Raw genomic sequence first — 25,696 nt, 5'->3', positions numbered from 1 at the left:
ATGGTCCAAGTGAACCAGTGGGTAATTAGTGTTGGATGTCTTATTGTGGGTAGCCTCTTTTAACCCACATTTCTTTTCTAGTGGGTGACCAGAAGCAAGTGCCCTGTGTGTGTTTGTTGTCTCATTACCTTTTCTTGTGTTTTATTATCATTAGTTGCAAGATTTTGTTTTTTAATTAATAAAGGATTAATTTATTTTATTTATGTCATTTATCTGATGCTTTTATTCAAAGCAACTTACAATTATGTCTGAACACAACAACTTGGCAGTGGTGGGGCTTGAACTGGCAACCTTCTGATTACAATTCAAGTACCTTAACCACTTACCTGGAAAATATCACAGACGGACTTCACTCTTTTGGCGTCTCTTTCGTGTATGTCTGAATGCCAGTGCTGTCAGCCTTAGTTTAGCGGACTCTAGATGCTCAGTAATGGTGCACCCATTAGAACTTGTATCCAGACACCTGGAGCTGTGGAGATCATCATCTCATAGACCTCCAGGGTTCTGAGTTGTCCAGTTTTGTTGCTCATATTAGTGTAGCAAAAACACCTTTACCCCAGGGGGGTTGTAGAACATTGGTCCGCAGCGACATATCTCCATGGAGATGAGCAGTGGAGTGGACTGACATGTCTGATGTCTCTCCAAGCCAGAACTTGGTTGAGGCTCGAGACTCTTTCTGCCCCACCTACAGAAACCATCAGCTGCTTTAGTCACTCTTAATAAGGTGCTTAAAGTCTGCTGATCATGTCTTCTCCTTTAAAAAGAAGATTAGAGCGGTACTGTGTAGCCCTCGTCCCATGTGACTGTGGTAGGAGAGAGGACTCGGTCCCGTTAAGGAGAGAACGGTTTGCGTGACTGGATGGTGGTCTTTGTTGTGCAGGGGCCTGGTACAGAAATGCAGGCAGCAGTTGCCTAGAGATCTTGTCTATACTGCAGGGTTTCAGCACATATAGTGTGTTACACCAGACCACAGTCTCACAACTAGCAGATGGTGTCAGCGAAAAGTATGACTGACTACATCAGAATTGAAAAAAGTGTGTTTGAATGATGAACAAACTGACAGGAAGTACTCAGTAATTTGAAAACTCTTTCTCTCACACATTCTCTGTTTTTGCCTCTCTCTTTCTCCACCCCTCTGTCTCTCCCCCTCCCTCCCTCCCTCTCTCTCTCTCTTTCTCATTCTCTCTCTCTGTCTCTATTTCTCTTTCCCAATCCACCCTCCCCCCCCTCTCTCTCTCTCTTTCTCATTCTCTCTCTCTGTCTCTATTTCTCTTTCCCAATCCACCCTCCCCCCCCTCTCTCTCTCTCTCTTTATCTTTCTCTATCCTCCCTCTCTTTCTCCTTCTCCATCCATCCATCCATCCATCCATCCATCCATTCCCCCCCCACGCACCTCACCACCGCTTATTTGAGAATGCTAGTGATTCAGCTGGATGTGTTTGATGAAGAGGAGGGGCTTCTCCATTGCTGAAGAGTTTGACCAGTGCTGTCTCTTAAGCACCTCTGTAGTGACTGTGATTTCTGAGGACAGAGACCAGGGGAGCAGGGCGGGCTTCCCTGCAGTTACCAAGTGAATACAGAAGGCACTGAAAGAAGGAAGTAGATATGATTAGAAGGAAAAAATGCAACCAGTAATCTCTTCTTTATTCCTCCATTCTTTCTCTTTCTCTTTTTCTTTACTGTGTCTCTTAACCAGGAACTCGACCAAGACTCACTCATGCTCGCTCTCTCTCTCACTCCATCTCGCATCCCTCTCACTCACTCACTCTGACTCACTATTTATTTACATGGTGTGCCATCTTCAGTGCTGTCCTTTTGACAGTCTGCATCACTTGTGTGGGGGTGTATATGTGTGTGTGTGTGTGTGCGCGTGTGTGTCAGTCTCAGCGTGCGCACACCTTTATTCCTAAAATAGAAAATGCGTGTTACACCTTTAGTCATAAAGTAGAAAATGCGCGTTACAGATTTATTCATAAAGTAGAAAATACACGTTACACCTTTATTCATAAAGTAGAAAATGCACATTTATTCATAAAAAATCCAAGTTCTGTGGCTGAGTCCAGTGAGAAACAATCAGAAATGATTTTGTTTCAGTGAATCATGGAGCTTCCATACACGTGGCAGTGAGAACAGGTAATGGTCTGTTGGAGAGCTGGGTTTGTCCCTGCGTTGTCCCTGTTCAGAGGGCCCTGAGCCCACAGACGTTCTCACATATGTTCTCTTTTATCTTCTATAACACTACGTTCATTTGGGTTGAAATGTGTTTCTTTCTCTTCTACAGTTTCAGCTCAAGAAGGTAGCTGCCTCAGCCTTACCCGGAGGAGTGTGTTCTCAGGGGGCCGTGAGACCCTTGATAGGATGTCTGCTAGAGAACGGCACCGTCCCTGGTCTGTGTACCGGGCCAGCACCCTGGACATCTCCACGGAGATGCTCAATCTTGCACTAGCCGGTCAGTAAAGCACTGTAGGTTGTGTGCACATGCAGTACATTTAATGCAGACAAAGTCAGCATGAATCAGAAAGCAGAATGTATATTAATTCTAAACCATGTTGTGTTTCTGAGGGAACAGGTAAAACATATGACCAATGCATAGTCTTATCAAATGGCAGTTGATTGGATTATGAAGTGTCAGATCTGAACAAACGCATTATCGTGGAGCATAATGTGTCCATATTTTACCACTCTTTACCATTACATGGTGCTAGATGGTCAGTAGTCAGGTGGAGATTAATTTAGTAAGAGTTTAGTAAGGGGCCAAGCATTGCCAGGGTATCTGTATAGAGAATGACCTAATCAGATCAGTGTATCTGTATACAGAATGACTTTTACACATCAGTATATCTGTATACAGAATAACTGATACACATCAGTATGTAGGTGTACAGAAGGACTTATTCAGATCAGTATATCTGTATACAGAATGACTTATTCAGATCAGTGTATCTGTATACAGAATGACTTATACAGATCAGTTTGTCTGTATACCGAATGACTTATTCAGATCAGTGTATCTGTATACAGAATGACTTATACAGATCAGTTTGTCTGTATACCGAATGACTTATTCAGATCAGTATATCTGTATACAGAATGATTATTCAGATCAGTATATCTGTATACAGAAAGACTTTTACAGATCAGTATATCTGTACACAGAATGACTTGTACACATCAGTATATCTGTATACAGAATAACTGATACACATCAGTATGTATGTATACAGAAGGACCTAATCAGATCAGTATATCTGTATACAGAATGAATTATTCAGATCAGTATATCTGTATACAGAATAACTGATACACATCAGTATGTATGTGTACAGAAGGACCTAATCAGATCAGTATATCTGTATACAGAATGAATTATTCAGATCAGTATATCTGTATACAGAATGACTTATTCAGATCAGTGTATCTGTATACAGAATGACTTATACACATCAGTATATCTGACAGAACTGCTGTGTCTATCCTTAGCAGCGTGTAGGTGAGTTGTGTTCTTAACTCTGTCCCAGCTAAAATGCCTCCTCTATAAGCTGGTCTTTGCCAGTTCTCCAACTTCTTCAAAATGTAATCTTCGAGCCACAGGGCCCGTTACCATGGTAATTAAGATATGGGGCACAAGGCTATGGGTAGTAAAAAAAACAAATCCACACCTAGCTGTTAGCTGGTGTTGGTGTGAACTTAATATTATTTTTTGCCCACTTTCTGTCCATAGCTACATAGTGGAACGTCAGAAATGGTTTCTAGGCAGACAGAAACCTCTGCAGAGTTATAAAGACTAGAGAAACAGGAATGGAATCCTCCCTGTGGATCATGAATAACATGACAAAGGAGTTAACAATGTAAAAATGTTCACTTTGGTTTCAGGTTGATTTGAAATTTGGAAAATTAACAACATACAGAGGCCAGAATTGGAACACGCACATGTTTTAGCATGTGGAGTTGCAGCAGCACTATCAGTGACTGGGCCATACGTTTATTATATTGGGCTCCATTGTTTGACATGTTTACTGTATTCTCACTTCAACAAGATTTCAACATGTGATGCTTAAGTAAAGGATTTGTTTATGTTCTTCAATTAAACGTGCTGGAAGTTGGATCTGACCTGACCTGCTTTGTTTTTTAGGCAACAGCCAGGACCCGGATGAGCCTGTGCTGGAGTTCAGCCTGGGTCAGTACTGTGTGTGTGTCTGTGTGTGTCTGTGTGTGTCTGTGTGTGTCTGTGTGTGTGTGTGTGTGTGTGTGTCTGTGTGTGTGTGTGTGTGTGTGTGTGTGTGTGTGCATCTGATTGGGTGCGTGTCTGTGTGTGCATCTGACTGGGTGCGTGTGTGTGTGCGTCTGACTGGGTGCGTGTCTGTGTGTGCGTCTGACTGGGTGCGTGTGTGTGTGCGTCTGACTGGGTGCCTGTCTGTGTGTGTGTGCGTGTCTGTGTGTGTGTGCGTGTGACTGGGTGCGTGTCTGTGTGTGTGTGCGCGTGTGACTGGGTGCGTATCTGTGTGTGTGTGCGTCTGACTGGGTGCGTATCTGTGTGTGTGTGTGTGTGTGTGTGTGTGTGTGTGTGCGTGTGACTGGGTGCGTGTCTGTGTGTGTGTGCGCGTGTGACTGGGTGCGTGTCTGTGTGTGTGTGTGCGTCTGACTGGTTGCGTATCTGTGTGTGTGTGTGTGTGTGTGTGTGCGTGTGACTGGGTGCGTGTCTGTGTGTGTGTGCGCGTGTGACTGGGTGCGTGTCTGTGTGTGTGTGCGCGTCTGACTGGGTGCGTGTCTGTGTGTGTGCGCGCGTCTGACTGGGTGCGTGTCTGTGTGTGTGCGCGCGTCTGACTGGGTGCGTGTCTGTGTGTGTGCGCGCGTCTGACTGGGTGCGTGTCTGTGTGTGTGCGCGCGTCTGACTGGGTGCGTGTCTGTGTGTGTGCGCGCGTCTGACTGGGTGCGTGTCTGTGTGTGTGCGCGCGTGTGACTGGGTGCGTGTCTGTGTGTGTGCGCGCGTCTGACTGGGTGCGTGTCTGTGTGTGTGCGCGCGTCTGACTGGGTGCGTGTCTGTGTGTGTGCGCGCGTCTGACTGGGTGCGTGTCTGTGTGTGTGCGCGCGTCTGACTGGGTGCGTGCATGTGTGTGTGTGCGCGTCTGACTGGGTGCGTGTCTGTGTGTGCGCGCGTCTGACTGGGTGCGTGTCTGTGTGTGTGTGCGCGTCTGACTGGGTGCGTGTCTGTGTGTGTGTGCGCGTCTGACTGGGTGCATGCATGTGTGTGTGTGCGTCTCACTGTATGTGTGCATGTGTGTGTGTGCATGTCTGACTGTGTGCATGTGCATGTGTGTGTACCTGTGGGTGTGTCTAGCCTGCAGTGATCTGACCACTCCGTCACTGGACCGTAAGCCAAGCACCTTTGTGTCTGTGAGCTGCACCACCCCCCCTCAGGCCTTCTGGACCAAGCACGCCCAGACAGAGACCATTGAGGTAATTCAGTGGCCACAACCCTCCAGCAGTTCCCCACCCACCAGCTATAGCAGTCTCATGCCTGTGTGGCGTGTTTTTCAGGGCACGGCCAACCCCTCCTTCCTGAGCAGTGTGGCCTTCTTCCCAGACTCTTTCATCAACCCACAGACTCAAATCAAACTCTGTGTGTACGACGTGAAGGACCGGTCCCATGGCACGGTGAGACACACACACACACACACACACACACACTTAAAAATATGAAAATGATCACTAATATTTTGTCTTCTCTCTCTCTCTCTCTCTCTCTCTCTCTCTTTCTCCTTCACTCACTCTCTCCCCCCCCACCTCTCTCTCTGTCTCTACAGATGTATTTACTGGGTTCAGTCATGTTCCCAGTGAAACATCTCCTTCAGGAGCAGACCCACACACTACTCCTCCCTCTCAGGCATGTGCTCACCTTCATGGCTCAAATCTACATTATTTTAAACTTTATTTAAACTACTGTTATTTTAAGCTTTATTTAAACTGCCATTATTTTCCTACATGTTCTGATTGCAATATGTTTGTTAATATTTTGAAAACACGACTTAAAGATGTGCTAAAGATCTTATTTGCATAAAGTTCTGTGATATCAGTATTCCAGAGGACAGTATTGTGATATTTATTAACAACTGATATATTGTGCAGCCTTAGTTTCACACTTCCAGTTGGAAGGACAGATAGATGCAAAGACAGACAGACAGACAGACAGAAAAAAGAAAGACACAGAAAGGAAGGAAGGAAGGAAGAAACTACCTACCTGCAGGTCTGCTGCAGTTGAAGAGCTCATACACTGACATTGTTCTGCCACTAACCTGCAGTTCTCCGGAGAATGCACAGGTAGGCAGCGTCACAATCATCGCCTGGCAACTGGAGGAGAAGCGGGAGCAGCAGGTGCCGGTCTCCCGGATACCGGACACTGTCAACGGCAGAGTGAGGCTCCACCCATCCAACCTCCTGCAGCCATACGCACATATAGGCTAGTGTGGGACATCTGTGTGTGTGTGTGTGTGTGTGTGTGTGTGTGTGTGTGTGTGTGTGTGTGTGTGTGTGTGTGTGTGTGTGTGTGTGTGTGTGTGTGTGTGTGTGTGTGTGTGTGTGTGTAACTCTTTTCCACAGACGGTCCTTGCCGTGGACGAGAGCCTGACTGAGTCCATGGGTATTCGAGCCAAACATGCATCCTTAAACAAAGATACATTCCTGCGATCAGGTGATCATGTCAAAGTCTGGGTCATAGGTCACAGTTCTTTATTTATTTACATTTAAAAATTCAAAATTAATTTTGGCAAATAAATATTTATTAAAAAAGCACTCCCTGAAAGTTACTGGTTATTAAAGAAGCTACTGGTGGTTTTGTGTGGTGGGACCAGACTGCCGCTGGGTTTCAACTGGGTTTCAGTTCCCTCCAGGACTGAGGCATGAAGCTGGCAGTGGACGACAGAGAACCCAGTCTTTACAGTGTTGTGCAGAGTGGCCTTTACAGTGTTGGGTAGAGTGTTGTGCAGAGTGGCCTTTACAGTGTTGGGTAGAGTGGCCTTTACAGTGTTGGGTAGAGTGGCCTTTACAGTGTTGGGTAGAGTGTACATGAACAAAATCTGTGGCATTTGTTGAAGTCACAGGATGGTGATGGTGAATTCCTCAAGATGCAGTGGTTGCCATGGTTGTGTGTTTGGCAGTGTTTGTGGCTGAACCAAACCGTGGTTGTGTGTTTGGCAGTGTTCGGCGGGACCATGTCCCGCACATACCGCTTCCCCACCACAGACGGCAATCACCTGCGCATTCTGGAACAGATGGCAGAGAGCGTGCTGTCACTCAACGTGCCACGACAGATCATCAGACTCTTACTGGAGGAGGATGCTGTCAGGTACACACACACGTACACACAGAAACACTCAAACAACAACTCACATGTACACACGTGTACACACACACATGCATATTTACACAATCTCACTCTCACACACGCATATAAACACTCACACAGTGTTATTTTTAGAGAGGAATTTAAAATAAATCAAATAAAATGTGTGTGTGTGTGTGTGTGTGTGTCAGAGTGTGTGAGCTAGAGCAGCTAGGAGAATTATCTCCATGCTGGGAAAATCTCAGACGGCAAATAGTGACTCAGTACCAGAGTGTAATCCTCACATATCAGGAGTCCCTACACGACCTCCAGGACTACAAAGGTACCGCTCACCCATACGGGACAAGCCAGTGTGTTGTTGAGTGTACGGCTGTTCCTCACACTGCTCACAGAGACTTGTCTGTGCCCTTTTTTCAGGCCCCTCCTTCAAAGCGAGTAGCCTGAAGGCCGACAGGAAGCTCGAGTTTATGCCCACGAACCTCCATGTCCAGAGGATGAGGGTGCAGGACGACTCTGGCTATGGTGATGGTCTCACCCTCCACACACACTCTTTACCACTCACTCACTCTCTCTCTCTCTCTCTCTCTCTCTCTCTCTCAAGCCAGCTCAGCTTGTGTGTGTGTGTGTGTGTGTGTGTGTGTGTGTGTGTGTGTGTGTGTGTGTGTAGGGCTCAGTGTTTATGTGGTAATGCTGAAACACACACACACGTCTCCTTATTAGGAAAAAACTCTCTGCTCTTCTCCAGTAAGCAACTGCTGTCACTCTGGCCCCATGGCAGGTGGATAACACAGAACAATATGAATGCGCGCGCGTGTGTGTGTCAGCTGTGTTATCAGTTACTGAACATGTCTCTCCTATTGGGAAATGGCCACGAGGCAATGCACTTTTCTTGTGGATCTGTGTGTGTAGATCACACCTACGATGTGGTGACAATCGGTGCTCCTGCGGCCCACTGTCAGGGTTTTAAGAACAACGGCCTGCGTAAACTCATCCAGAAATTTGAGGAGACCAAGAAGCAGTAAGTGCATGCTTGGGTCTGTCTGTCTGTATCTGTGTCTCTGTCTCTCCACGGGTCTGTCTGTCTGTCTGCATGGGTCTGTCTGTCTGTCTGCGTGGGTCTGTCTGCATTTGTTTGTGTGGGTGGGTCTCTCTGTTTGTGTGGGTGTGTCTCTGTGTGTAAGAAACACACAGAGTGGCAGAGAAGAAAAATTATGTGTGTGTGCGTCTACATGTGTGTGCATGTGAATAAGAGACATATAGAGGCAGCAAGGAAAGCCCACGTTCATGTCTGTCTCCGTGTGTGTGTGTGTGTGTGTGTGTGTGTGTCCTTCCAAGTGTGCATGTGTATATGCGTGTAAACGTTCATGCAAGTGTGTATGTAAATAAGAAACACATTGAGAGATCTGTCTGTGTGTGTGTCTGTGACCCTGTTTACATACCATCCATGTGTATCCCCAGTCCTGAACCTGTAGTTCAGCCATTATGGTGGTGTAGTTCTTCCCTTATGGTGTTGTAGTTCACCCATCATGGTGGTGTAGTTCTTTTTTTTTTTTTTTATTATTTTTTGCTGTTGTTTTTCCTAGGTGTTTTAGATGTAGTACATCAAGGACTTGGCTCGTCACTCATTCACATTTAACAATTTCTCTCTCACTCACTCATTTGCAACAGTTTGCTACCTCAGGCACTGTTAGCGCTGACAGCTTTATAGCTGTTTTATAATGACTGTAAACTTTTTCATTTGAGTTGTTTTGATTTCTGGCTCTTTAATTCCGTTATTTTCTGCCCAGCGTTTATGAGGAGGAACGGTGAGTCTGGGTTTGTGTTGTGTTTGTGCTCCTCTGTAGTCTTGTGCATGCACGTTCTCCTGGGTCCACTGCCTCTGTCCTCAGTGTATCATGTTGAACGCTGCAGGTCGTGCATGGTGCCTCCGCCTCCTGGAGCGATGCCTCTCACACTCACGTGCATGGGCTTTTAGGAGAAAAGCTCTTCCATTCATCCGTTCATCTGTTCATAAGTTGATCCTGCTGTCCTGGAGAATTACTGCAGCTGTTATATTTGGGTTGCTGAGCCCCATTGCATTCTGGGAGGGGAAATAGGGACATAGAAATGAAAAGATTCTGACAGTCCACACTCTCGCTGTCTCCGTGTGTGGGTGTGGGTGGGTGTGTGTGTGAGGGGGTGTGTGGGTGGGTGTGAGGGTGTGTGAGTGTTTTTGGGTGGGTGTGTGAGAGTGTGTGTGGGTGTGTGAGTGTTTGTGTGTGTGTGTGGGGGGGGTGTGGGGGGGTGTGGTGTGTGGGTGAGTGTGTGTGTGGGGGGGTAGGTGTGTGGGTGGTGTGTGTGTGTGTGTGTGGTGGGTGTGGGTGTGTGTGTGTGTGTGGGTGTTTGAGGGTGTGTGCACGCGCGCGCATGTGTACGTTCTTGTCCTGACATTCTATACAATCACTGTGTGTGTACATACATCCCTTTCGTGCATTTGTGTGTGTGTTTGAGAGCGTTTAATATGCGTTACCTTCTCTACGTCCTCTCAGAAGCACCTTGACCAGCTCCCAGTCAATCGTATACGTCCCTCAGGACACGGTCCGTGCCAAAGACATCATCTCACACATCAACACACTGAAGACTCAGGTCAGCTACTACGCCGAGCGCCTGTCCCGCGCTGCTAGGGAACACTCTGCCAACGGCCTGGAAAGAACGCTCACCATCCTGGCAGACAAGGTGGACACCAAGAATCCTCCTCTCCACCCCCGTATCTGTCTCCATATATCCTATCTCTGCACCCAGACAGACCAGTTCATCTTCCCTGTGGATGGGGCTGGATGGGTTCCAATGGGGTGTGATCATTACAGTTCCAGTTACAGCATTTATCAGACGCTTTTATCCAGAGCGACTTACAAAGTTCTTTGTCATTTTCTCATAGAATACATCCTAGTACCGTAGGTTAGAGTGCAATATACCAGTGAACTAGAATACTGTAGAAATTCAGGGATCACTGCTGATGACTAGAAGTGTGAAACACATATAAGCTCTTTTAACAGACAACAATCAGAGTTAGTCAACATAGGAGCAGTCAACATCAGTGTAATAAATACCCTACAATAAGGACTAGAGTTTTAGTTAGTCAACACAGGAGCAGGGTCAGTGGTCAGTTAAATATTCCACAAATAGAGGGGTCTTCACTCTGCGTTTGAACGACTGTAGGGGACAGAAAGAAAGAATTAATTGGGTATTGTCAGCATAGCAGTGGTAGGACAAGCCATGAGAAGATGTTACATCTTTTGAGACAACAGTAAACCTGTGCCACTACCCCTGGTGAGACGCCTCGGAGAGTGTGTGAATGAAAAGGCAGAGGACAGGCAGGCGGAGTCTCCTAGTTCTCAGGAGTCATCCAGGTCTGTTAGAGCCGGGAGGTGTAGCGAGTGGAGGGATGCTAGGCTGAGATGAAGTCATGCTTATGGACCGCTGGTTGGCAACACCAGAGCCCTCCAGACACCACGATCTGTGCCACACGAGGTTGCTGAGATTGCGTCTACGACGGTGATGATGTCGGAGATCTGGGGGTTTGTAGACAGGAGCTGTGAGACACATTTCCGATTGGAAAGATGTTTAGGTTTGTGTGGACATATGTGATGACAGTTTGAGAAAGTGTGAGGAAAAAAATTATACTTGGATAAGTTTGAGAGGTCCATCCTCAGTGTAGATCAGGAACTAGAAGAAAAGCACAACAAAAGCTTCTTCAGGTGTTGATCACTGCGGAGTCGTCCTAATTTAACAGATTAATAAGTGCCAAGTCCGCCCCCAATTCACACTAAGGCCCAGGCGAAACTACACCTGCAGCGAGTAATTACAGATAACAAGAAGCCTTGAATTGAACAGCAAGTAAACTCAGAGCCGATCTTAAGCAAGCAGGGGATAAACGCACAGCACACGCATCATTAGCTTCTTCTAACGAGAACACATCTGACGCAGGTTCTAGAGTCATGATATGATGGTGGGGGGTTGAATGCTTAACTAAGCTATTAATGTGGTTCATGTTAAAGCGTTTGCCATCATCATGGACATATGTGTCATTCTCCCAGACGCGCCAGCTCGTGACGGTGTGTGACTGCAAGCTGCTGGCATCGGCCGTGCAGGCGCTGAACGCCGCGCGACCCGACTACATCGCCTCGAAGACCTCGCCATCGGCCGATGCCGAGCACGTGGTCCTGCGCAATGATCAGGACACCCTGCTGGCCAAGTGGAGCGGACGCAACAGCCGCACCTCTCTGCCCACAGACTGGCACGAGGAGGAGTGGGTATGGACACACACACACACACACACACACACACACACACACAAGGAGGAGTGGGTATGGACACACACACACACACACAAGGAGGAGTGGGTATGGACACACACACACACACACAAGGAGGAGTGGGTATGGACACACACACACACACACACAAGGAGGAGTGGGTATGGACACACACACACACACACAAGGAGGAGTGGGTATGGACACACACACACACACACACAAGGAGGAGTGGGTATGGACACACACACACACACACACACAAGGAGGAGTGGGTATGGACACACACACACACACACAAGGAGGAGTGGGTATGGACACACACACACACACACACAAGGAGGAGTGGGTATGGACACACACACACACACACACACAAGGAGGAGTGGGTATGGACACACACACACACACACACACAAGGAGGAGTGGGTATGGACACACACACACACACAAGGAGGAGTGGGTATGGACACACACACACACACACACAAGGAGGAGTGGGTATGGACACACACACACACACAAGGAGGAGTGGGTATGGACACACACACACACACAAGGAGGAGTGGGTATGGACACACACACACACACACACACAAGGAGGAGTGGGTATGGACACACACACACACACACACACAAGGAGGAGTGGGTATGGACACACACACACACACACACACAAGGAGGAGTGGGTATGGACACACACACACACACACACACAAGGAGGAGTGGGTATGGACACACACACACACACACACAAGGAGGAGTGGGTATGGACACACACACACACACACACACACAAGGAGGAGTGGGTATGGACACACACACACACACACACAAGGAGGAGTGGGTATGGACACACACACACACACACACAAGGAGGAGTGGGTATGGACACACACACACACACACAAGGAGGAGTGGGTATGGACACACACACACACACACAAGGAGGAGTGGGTATGGACACACACACACACACAAGGAGGAGTGGGTATGGACACACACACACACACAAGGAGGAGTGGGTATGGACACACACACACACACACACACAAGGAGGAGTGGGTATGGACACACACACACACACACAAGGAGGAGTGGGTATGGACACACACACACACACACAAGGAGGAGTGGGTATGGACACACACACACACACACAAGGAGGAGTGGGTATGGACACACACACACACACACAAGGAGGAGTGGGTATGGACACACACACACACACACAAGGAGGAGTGGGTATGGACACACACACACACACACAAGGAGGAGTGGGTATGGACACACACACACACAAGGAGGAGTGGGTATGGACACACACACACAAGGAGGAGTGGGTATGGACACACACACACAAGGAGGAGTGGGTATGGACACACACACACACACACACACACAAGGAGGAGTGGGTATGGACACACACACACACACACACAAGGAGGAGTGGGTATGGACACACACACACACACACACAAGGAGGAGTGGGTATGGACACACACACACACACAAGGAGGAGTGGGTATGGACACACACACACACACAAGGAGGAGTGGGTATGGACACACACACACACACACACAAGGAGGAGTGGGTATGGACACACACACACACACAAGGAGGAGTGGGTATGGACACACACACACACACAAGGAGGAGTGGGTATGGACACACACACACACACAAGGAGGAGTGGGTATGGACACACACACACACACAAGGAGGAGTGGGTATGGACACACACACACACACAAGGAGGAGTGGGTATGGACACACACACACACACAAGGAGGAGTGGGTATGGACACACACACACACACACACACAAGGAGGAGTGGGTATGGACACACACACACACAAGGAGGAGTGGGTATGGACACACACACACACACAAGGAGGAGTGGGTATGGACACACACACACACACACACAAGGAGGAGTGGGTATGGACACACACACACACACAAGGAGGAGTGGGTATGGACACACACACACACACAAGGAGGAGTGGGTATGGACACACACACACACACAAGGAGGAGTGGGTATGGACACACACACACACACAAGGAGGAGTGGGTATGGACACACACACACACACAAGGAGGAGTGGGTATGGACACACACACACACACAAGGAGGAGTGGGTATGGACACACACACACACACACACACAAGGAGGAGTGGGTATGGACACACACACACACACAAGGAGGAGTGGGTATGGACACACACACACACACAAGGAGGAGTGGGTATGGACACACACACACACACAAGGAGGAGTGGGTATGGACACACACACACACACAAGGAGGAGTGGGTATGGACACACACACACACACACACACAAGGAGGAGTGGGTATGGACACACACACACACAAGGAGGAGTGGGTATGGACACACACACACACACACACACAAGGAGGAGTGGGTATGGACACACGCACACACAAGGAGGAGTGGGTATGGACACACACACACACACACACAAGGAGGAGTGGGTATGGACACACACACACACACACAAGGAGGAGTGGGTATGGACACACACACACACACACAAGGAGGAGTGGGTATGGACACACACACACACACAAGGAGGAGTGGGTATGGACACACACACACACACACAAGGAGGAGTGGGTATGGACACACACACACACACACAAGGAGGAGTGGGTATGGACACACACACACACACACACACAAGGAGGAGTGGGTATGGACACACACACACACACAAGGAGGAGTGGGTATGGACACACACACACACACACACAAGGAGGAGTGGGTATGGACACACACACACACACACACAAGGAGGAGTGGGTATGGACACACACACACACACACACACAAGGAGGAGTGGGTATGGACACACACACACACACACAAGGAGGAGTGGGTATGGACACACACACACACACAAGGAGGAGTGGGTATGGACACACACACACACACACAAGGAGGAGTGGGTATGGACACACACACACACACACACACACACACACACAAGGAGGAGTGGGTATGGACACACACACACACACACACACAAGGAGGAGTGGGTATGGACACACACACACACAAGGAGGAGTGGGTATGGACACACACACACACACACAAGGAGGAGTGGGTATGGACACACACACACACACACACAAGGAGGAGTGGGTATGGACACACACACACACACAAGGAGGAGTGGGTATGGACACACACACACACACACACACACAAGGAGGAGTGGGTATGGACACACACACACACAAGGAGGAGTGGGTATGGACACACACACACACACACACACAAGGAGGAGTGGGTATGGACACACACACACACACACACAAGGAGGAGTGGGTATGGACACACACACACACACACAAGGAGGAGTGGGTATGGACACACACACACACACACACAAGGAGGAGTGGGTATGGACACACACACACACACACACAAGGAGGAGTGGGTATGGACACACACACACACACACACACACACAAGGAGGAGTGGGTATGGACACACACACACACACACACACACACACAAGGAGGAGTGGGTATGGACACACACACACACACAAGGAGGAGTGGGTATGGACACACACACACACACAAGGAGGAGTGGGTATGGACACACACACACACACACACACAAGGAGGAGTGGGTATGGACACACACACACACACACACAAGGAGGAGTGGGTATGGACACACACACACAAGGAGGAGTGGGTATGGACACACACACACACACACACAAGGAGGAGTGGGTATGGACACACACACACACACAAGGAGGAGTGGGTATGGACACACACACACACACACACACACAAGGAGGAGTGGGTATGGACACACACACACACACACACACAAGGAGGAGTGGGTATGGACACACACACACACAAGGAGGAGTGGGTATGGACACACACACACACACACAAGGAGGAGTGGGTATGGACACACACACACACACACACAAGGAGGAGTGGGTATGGACACACACACACACACACAAGGAGGAGTGGGTATGGACACACACACACACACACAAGGAGGAGTGGGTATGGACACACACACACACACACAAGGAGGAGTGGGTATGGACACACACACACACACAAGGAGGAGTGGGTATGGACACACACACACACACACAAGGAGGAGTGGGTATGGACACACACACACACACACACAAGGAGGAGTGGGTATGGACACACACACACACACACACAAGGAGGAGTGGGTATGGACACACACACACACACACACAAGGAGGAGTGGGTATGGACACACACACACACAAGGAGGAGTGGGTATGGACACACACACACACAAGGAGGAGTGGGTATGGACACACACACACACAAGGAGGAGTGGGTATGGACACACACACACACACAAGGAGGAGTGGGTATGGACACACACACACACACACAAGGAGGAGTGGGTATGGACACACACACACACACACAAGGAGGAGTGGGTATGGACACACACACACACACACAAGGAGGAGTGGGTATGGACACACACACACACACAAGGAGGAGTGGGTATGGACACACACACACACACAAGGAGGAGTGGGTATGGACACACACACACACACAAGGAGGAGTGGGTATGGACACACACACACACACACAAGGAGGAGTGGGTATGGACACACACACACACACACAAGGAGGAGTGGGTATGGACACACACACACACAAGGAGGAGTGGGTATGGACACACACACACAAGGAGGAGTGGGTATGGACACACACACACACACACACACAAGGAGGAGTGGGTATGGACACACACACACACACACACACAAGGAGGAGTGGGTATGGACACACACACACACACACAAGGAGGAGTGGGTATGGACACACACACACACACAAGGAGGAGTGGGTATGGACACACACACACACAAGGAGGAGTGGGTATGGACACACACACACACACAAGGAGGAGTGGGTATGGACACACACACACACAAGGAGGAGTGGGTATGGACACACACACACACACACAAGGAGGAGTGGGTATGGACACACACACACACACACAAGGAGGAGTGGGTATGGACACACACACACACACACAAGGAGGAGTGGGTATGGACACACACACACACACACAAGGAGGAGTGGGTATGGACACGCACACACACACACAAGGAGGAGTGGGTATGGACACGCACACACACAAGGAGGAGTGGGTATGGACACACACACACACAAGGAGGAGTGGGTATGGACACACACACACACACACACACACACAAGGAGGAGTGGGTATGGACACACACGCACACACAAGGAGGAGTGGGTATGGACACACGCACACACAAGGAGGAGTGGGTATGGACACACACGCACACACAAGGAGGAGTGGGTATGGACACACACACACACACAAGGAGGAGTGGGTATGGACACACACACACACACACAAGGAGGAGTGGGTATGGACACACACACACACACAAGGAGGAGTGGGTATGGACACACACACACACACAAGGAGGAGTGGGTATGGACACACACACACACACACACAAGGAGGAGTGGGTATGGACACACACACACACACACAAGGAGGAGTGGGTATGGACACACACACACACACACACACAAGGAGGAGTGGGTATGGACACACACACACACACACACAAGGAGGAGTGGGTATGGACACACACACACACACACACACACAAGGAGGAGTGGGTATGGACGGACACACACACACACAAGGAGGAGTGGGTATGGACACACACACACACACAAGGAGGAGTGGGTATGGACACACACACACACACACACACACAAGGAGGAGTGGGTATGGACACACACACACACACACACACACACACACAAGGAGGAGTGGGTATGGACACACACACACACACACACAAGGAGGAGTGGGTATGGACACACACACACACACACACACAAGGAGGAGTGGGTATGGACACAAACACACACACAAGGAGGAGTGGGTATGGACACACACACACACACAAGGAGGAGTGGGTATGGACACACACACACACACACACACACAAGGAGGAGTGGGTATGGACACACACACACACACACACAAGGAGGAGTGGGTATGGACACACACACACACACACACAAGGAGGAGTGGGTATGGACACACACACACACACACACAAGGAGGAGTGGGTATGGACACACACACACACACACACACACACACAAGGAGGAGTGGGTATGGACACACACACACACACACACACACACAAGGAGGAGTGGGTATGGACACACACACACACACACACAAGGAGGAGTGGGTATGGACACACACACACACAAGGAGGAGTGGGTATGGACACACACACACACAAGGAGGAGTGGGTATGGACACACACACACACACACAAGGAGGAGTGGGTATGGACACACACACACACACACACACACAAGGAGGAGTGGGTATGGACACACACACACACACACACACACAAGGAGGAGTGGGTATGGACACACACACACACACACACACAAGGAGGAGTGGGTATGGACACACACACACACACACAAGGAGGAGTGGGTATGGACACACACACACACACACAAGGTGGAGTGGGTATGGACACACACACACACACACAAGGAGGAGTGGGTATGGACACACACACACACACACAAGGAGGAGTGGGTATGGACACACACACACACACAAGGAGGAGTGGGTATGGACACACACACACACACACAAGGAGGAGTGGGTATGGACACACACACACACACACAAGGAGGAGTGGGTATGGACACACACACACACACAAGGAGGAGTGGGTATGGACACACACACACACAAGGAGGAGTGGGTATGGACACACACACACAAGGAGGAGTGGGTATGGACACACACACACACACACACACAAGGAGGAGTGGGTATGGACACACACACACAAGGAGGAGTGGGAATGGACACACACACACACACGCAAGGAGGAGTGGGTATGGACACACACACACACACACAAGGAGGAGTGGGTATGGACACACACACACACACACAAGGAGGAGTGGGTATGGACACACACACAAGGAGGAGTGGGTATGGACACACACACACACACAAGGAGGAGTGGGTATGGACACACACACACACACAAGGAGGAGGGGGTATGGACACACACACACACAAGGAGGAGGGGGTATGGACACACACACACACACACAAGGAGGAGGGGGTATGGACACACACAAGGAGGAGGGGGTATGGACACACACACACACAAGGAGGAGGGGGTATGGACACACACACAAGGAGGAGGGGGTATGGACACACACACACACGAGGAGGGGGTATGGACACACACACACACAAGGAGGAGGGGGTATGGACACACACACACACACACACACACACACACACAAGGAGGAGGGGGTATGGACACACACACACACACACACACACACGGAGGAGGGGGTATGGACACACACACACACACAAGGAGGAGGGGGTATGGACACACACACACACAAGGAGGAGGGGGTATGGACACACACACACACACAAGGAGAAGGGGGTATGGACACACACACAAGGAGGAGGGGGTATGGACACACACACACACGGAGAAGGGGGTATGGACACACACACAAGGAGGAGGGGGTATGGACACACACACAAGGAGGAGGGGGTATGGACACACACACACACAAGGAGGAGGGGGTATGGACACACACACACACACACAAGGAGGAGGGTGTATGGACACACATACACACACACAAGGAGGAGGGGGTATGGACACACACACACACACACAAGGAGGAGGGGGTATGGACACACACACACACACACAAGGAGGAGGGGGTATGGACACACACACACACACACAAGGAGGAGGGGGTATGGACACACACACACACAAGGAGGAGGGGGTATGGACACACACACACACAAGGAGGAGGGGGTATGGACACACACACACACACACACACACAAGGAGGAGGGGGTATGGACACACACACAAGGAGGAGTGGGTATGGACACACACACACACACAAGGAGGAGTGGGTATGGACACACACACACACACAAGGAGGAGGGGGTATGGACACACACACACACAAGGAGGAGGAGGTATGGACACACACACACACACACAAGGAGGAGGGGGTATGGACACACACAAGGAGGAGGGGGTATGGACACACACACACACAAGGAGGAGGGGGTATGGACACACACACAAGGAGGAGGGGGTATGGACACACACACACACGAGGAGGGGGTATGGACACACACACACACAAGGAGGAGGGGGTATGGACACACACACACACACACACACACACACACAAGGAGGAGGGGGTATGGACACACACACACACACACACACACAAGGAGGAGGGGGTATGGACACACACACACACACAAGGAGGAGGGGGTATGGACACACACACACACAAGGAGGAGGGGGTATGGACACACACACACACACAAGGAGAAGGGGGTATGGACACACACACAAGGAGGAGGGGGTATGGACACACACACACAAGGAGAAGGGGGTATGGACACACACACAAGGAGGAGGGGGTATGGACACACACACAAGGAGGAGGGGGTATGGACACACACACACACAAGGAGGAGGGGGTATGGACACACACACACACACACAAGGAGGAGGGTGTATGGACACACATACACACACACAAGGAGGAGGGGGTATGGACACACACACACACACACAAGGAGGAGGGGGTATGGACACACACACACACACAAGGAGGAGGGGGTATGGACACACACACACACACACAAGGAGGAGGGGGTATGGACACACACACACACAAGGAGGAGGGGGTATGGACACACACACACACAAGGAGGAGGGGGTATGGACACACACACACACACACACACAAGGAGGAGGGGGTATGGACACACACACACACAAGGAGGAGGGGGTATGGACACACACACACACACACACAAGGAGGAGTGGGTATGGACACACACACACACACAAGGAGGAGTGGGTATGGACACACACACACACACACAAGGAGGAGTGGGTATGGACACACACACACACACACAAGGAGGAGTGGGTATGGACACACACACACACAAGGAGGAGTGGGTATGGACACACACACACAAGGAGGAGTGGGTATGGACACACACACACACACACACACAAGGAGGAGTGGGTATGGACACACACACACACACACACACAAGGAGGAGTGGGTATGGACACACACACACACACACAAGGAGGAGTGGGTATGGACACACACACACACACAAGGAGGAGTGGGTATGGACACACACACACACAAGGAGGAGTGGGTATGGACACACACACACACACAAGGAGGAGTGGGTATGGACACACACACACACAAGGAGGAGTGGGTATGGACACACACACACACACACAAGGAGGAGTGGGTATGGACACACACACACACACACAAGGAGGAGTGGGTATGGACACACACACACACACACAAGGAGGAGTGGGTATGGACACACACACACACACACAAGGAGGAGTGGGTATGGACACGCACACACACACACAAGGAGGAGTGGGTATGGACACGCACACACACAAGGAGGAGTGGGTATGGACACACACACACACAAGGAGGAGTGGGTATGGACACACACACACACACACAAGGAGGAGTGGGTATGGACACACACGCACACACAAGGAGGAGTGGGTATGGACACACACGCACACACAAGGAGGAGTGGGTATGGACACACACACACACACAAGGAGGAGTGGGTATGGACACACACACACACACACAAGGAGGAGTGGGTATGGACACACACACACACACAAGGAGGAGTGGGTATGGACACACACACACACACAAGGAGGAGTGGGTATGGACACACACACACACACAAGGAGGAGTGGGTATGGACACACACACACACACACACACAAGGAGGAGTGGGTATGGACACACACACACACACACGAGGAGTGGGTATGGACACACACACACACACACACACAAGGAGGAGTGGGTATGGACACACACACACACACACACAAGGAGGAGTGGGTATGGACACACACACACACACACACACACAAGGAGGAGTGGGTATGGACGGACACACACACACACAAGGAGGAGTGGGTATGGACACACACACACACACAAGGAGGAGTGGGTATGGACACACACACACACACACACACACACACAAGGAGGAGTGGGTATGGACACACACACACACACACACACACACACAAGGAGGAGTGGGTATGGACACACACACACACACACACAAGGAGGAGTGGGTATGGACACACACACACACACACACACACAAGGAGGAGTGGGTATGGACACAAACACACACACAAGGAGGAGTGGGTATGGACACACACACACACACAAGGAGGAGTGGGTATGGACACACACACACACACACACACACAAGGAGGAGTGGGTATGGACACACACACACACACACACAAGGAGGAGTGGGTATGGACACACACACACACACACACAAGGAGGAGTGGGTATGGACACACACACACACACACACACACACACAAGGAGGAGTGGGTATGGACACACACACACACACACACACACACAAGGAGGAGTGGGTATGGACACACACACACACACACACAAGGAGGAGTGGGTATGGACACACACACACACAAGGAGGAGTGGGTATGGACACACACACACACAAGGAGGAGTGGGTATGGACACACACACACACACACAAGGAGGAGTGGGTATGGACACACACACACACACACACACACACACAAGGAGGAGTGGGTATGGACACACACACACACACACACACACAAGGAGGAGTGGGTATGGACACACACACACACACACACACAAGGAGGAGTGGGTATGGACACACACACACACACACAAGGAGGAGTGTGTATGGACACACACACACACACACAAGGAGGAGTGGGTATGGACACACACACACACACACAAGGAGGAGTGGGTATGGACACACACACACACACACAAGGAGGAGTGGGTATGGACACACACACACACACACAAGGAGGAGTGGGTATGGACACACACACACACACAAGGAGGAGTGGGTATGGACACACACACACACACACAAGGAGGAGTGGGTATGGACACACACACACACACACAAGGAGGAGTGGGTATGGACACACACACACACACACAAGGAGGAGTGGGTATGGACACACACACACACAAGGAGGAGTGGGTATGGACACACACACACAAGGAGGAGTGGGTATGGACACACACACACACACACACACAAGGAGGAGTGGGTATGGACACACACACACACAAGGAGGAGTGGGAATGGACACACACACACACACGCAAGGAGGAGTGGGTATGGACACACACACACACACACAAGGAGGAGTGGGTATGGACACACACACACACACACAAGGAGGAGTGGGTATGGACACACACACAAGGAGGAGTGGGTATGGACACACACACACACACAAGGAGGAGTGGGTATGGACACACACACACACACAAGGAGGAGGGGGTATGGACACACACACACACAAGGAGGAGGAGGTATGGACACACACACACACACACAAGGAGGAGGGGGTATGGACACACACAAGGAGGAGGGGGTATGGACACACACACACACAAGGAGGAGGGGGTATGGACACACACACAAGGAGGAGGGGGTATGGACACACACACACACGAGGAGGGGGTATGGACACACACACACACAAGGAGGAGGGGGTATGGACACACACACACACACACACACACACACACACAAGGAGGAGGGGGTATGGACACACACACAAGGAGGAGGGGGTATGGACACACACACACACACAAGGAGGAGGGGGTATGGACACACACACACACAAGGAGGAGGGGGTATGGACACACACACACACACAAGGAGAAGGGGGTATGGACACACACACAAGGAGGAGGGGGTATGGACACACACACACAAGGAGAAGGGGGTATGGACACACACACAAGGAGGAGGGGGTATGGACACACACACAAGGAGGAGGGGGTATGGACACACACACACACAAGGAGGAGGGGGTATGGACACACACACACACACACAAGGAGGAGGGTGTATGGACACACATACACACACACAAGGAGGAGGGGGTATGGACACACACACACACACACAAGGAGGAGGGGGTATGGACACACACACACACACACAAGGAGGAGGGGGTATGGACACACACACACACACACAAGGAGGAGGGGGTATGGACACACACACACACACACAAGGAGGAGGGGGTATGGACACACACACACACAAGGAGGAGTGGGTATGGACACACACACACACAAGGAGGAGTGGGTATGGACACACACACACACACACAAGGAGGAGTGGGTATGGACACACACACACACACACACACACACACAAGGAGGAGTGGGTATGGACACACACACACACACACACACACAAGGAGGAGTGGGTATGGACACACACACACACACACACACAAGGAGGAGTGGGTATGGACACACACACACACACACAAGGAGGAGTGGGTATGGACACACACACACACACACAAGGAGGAGTGGGTATGGACACACACACACACACACAAGGAGGAGTGGGTATGGACACACACACACACACACTAGGAGGAGTGGGTATGGACACACACACACACACACAAGGAGGAGTGGGTATGGACACACACACACACACAAGGAGGAGTGGGTATGGACACACACACACACACACAAGGAGGAGTGGGTATGGACACACACACACACACACAAGGAGGAGTGGGTATGGACACACACACACACACACAAGGAGGAGTGGGTATGGACACACACACACACAAGGAGGAGTGGGTATGGACACACACACACAAGGAGGAGTGGGTATGGACACACACACACACACACACACAAGGAGGAGTGGGTATGGACACACACACACACAAGGAGGAGTGGGAATGGACACACACACACACACGCAAGGAGGAGTGGGTATGGACACACACACACACACACAAGGAGGAGTGGGTATGGACACACACACACACACACAAGGAGGAGTGGGTATGGACACACACACAAGGAGGAGTGGGTATGGACACACACACACACACAAGGAGGAGTGGGTATGGACACACACACACACACAAGGAGGAGGGGGTATGGACACACACACACACAAGGAGGAGGAGGTATGGACACACACACACACACACAAGGAGGAGGGGGTATGGACACACACAAGGAGGAGGGGGTATGGACACACACACACACAAGGAGGAGGGGGTATGGACACACACACAAGGAGGAGGGGGTATGGACACACACACACACGAGGAGGGGGTATGGACACACACACACACAAGGAGGAGGGGGTATGGACACACACACACACACACACACACACACACACAAGGAGGAGGGGGTATGGACACACACACACACACACACACACAAGGAGGAGGGGGTATGGACACACACACACACACAAGGAGGAGGGGGTATGGACACACACACACACAAGGAGGAGGGGGTATGGACACACACACACACACAAGGAGAAGGGGGTATGGACACACACACAAGGAGGAGGGGGTATGGACACACACACACAAGGAGAAGGGGGTATGGACACACACACAAGGAGGAGGGGGTATGGACACACACACAAGGAGGAGGGGGTATGGACACACACACACACAAGGAGGAGGGGGTATGGACACACACACACACACACAAGGAGGAGGGTGTATGGACACACATACACACACACAAGGAGGAGGGGGTATGGACACACACACACACACACAAGGAGGAGGGGGTATGGACACACACACACACACACAAGGAGGAGGGGGTATGGACACACACACACACACACAAGGAGGAGGGGGTATGGACACACACACACACACACAAGGAGGAGGGGGTATGGACACACACACACACAAGGAGGAGGGGGTATGGACACACACACACACACACACACAAGGAGGAGG

General features: G+C 50.5%; 1 protein-coding gene across 11 annotated transcripts in view; it reads left to right on the top strand.

Annotated features, from left to right (window-relative positions):
* The window catches only part of inpp4ab (inositol polyphosphate-4-phosphatase type I Ab), a 45,771-nt gene that overhangs the window by 7,814 nt on the left and 12,261 nt on the right, over window positions 1–25,696 (top strand). For 8 of the 11 annotated variants that reach the window (XM_027004646.2, XM_027004650.2, XM_027004649.2 and 5 more), the window contains exons 2-15: window positions 2,282–2,449; window positions 4,133–4,177; window positions 5,339–5,457; window positions 5,539–5,655; window positions 5,805–5,884; window positions 6,300–6,411; window positions 6,598–6,688; window positions 7,195–7,342; window positions 7,531–7,661; window positions 7,757–7,861; window positions 8,249–8,357; window positions 9,127–9,144; window positions 9,868–10,054; window positions 11,416–11,631. In XM_027004646.2, coding sequence (XP_026860447.2) covers window positions 2,359–2,449; window positions 4,133–4,177; window positions 5,339–5,457; window positions 5,539–5,655; window positions 5,805–5,884; window positions 6,300–6,411; window positions 6,598–6,688; window positions 7,195–7,342; window positions 7,531–7,661; window positions 7,757–7,861; window positions 8,249–8,357; window positions 9,127–9,144; window positions 9,868–10,054; window positions 11,416–11,631 — 1,569 coding nt within the window. In that variant the 5' untranslated portion in view covers window positions 2,282–2,358. The remainder of the gene's footprint in view (window positions 1–2,281; window positions 2,450–4,132; window positions 4,178–5,338; window positions 5,458–5,538; window positions 5,656–5,804; window positions 5,885–6,299; window positions 6,412–6,597; window positions 6,689–7,194; window positions 7,343–7,530; window positions 7,662–7,756; window positions 7,862–8,248; window positions 8,358–9,126; window positions 9,145–9,867; window positions 10,055–11,415; window positions 11,632–25,696) is intronic. The other 3 variants (XM_027004654.2, XM_027004652.2, XM_027004644.2) reach the window with 1 other exon arrangement.

The sequence above is a fragment of the Electrophorus electricus genome, chromosome 1 (assembly GCF_013358815.1).
Source record: "Electrophorus electricus isolate fEleEle1 chromosome 1, fEleEle1.pri, whole genome shotgun sequence".
NCBI lineage: Eukaryota > Metazoa > Chordata > Actinopteri > Gymnotiformes > Gymnotidae > Electrophorus > Electrophorus electricus.
Note: the sequence above shows the minus strand (reverse complement) of the source record. Positions and strands in the feature narration are given on the sequence as shown.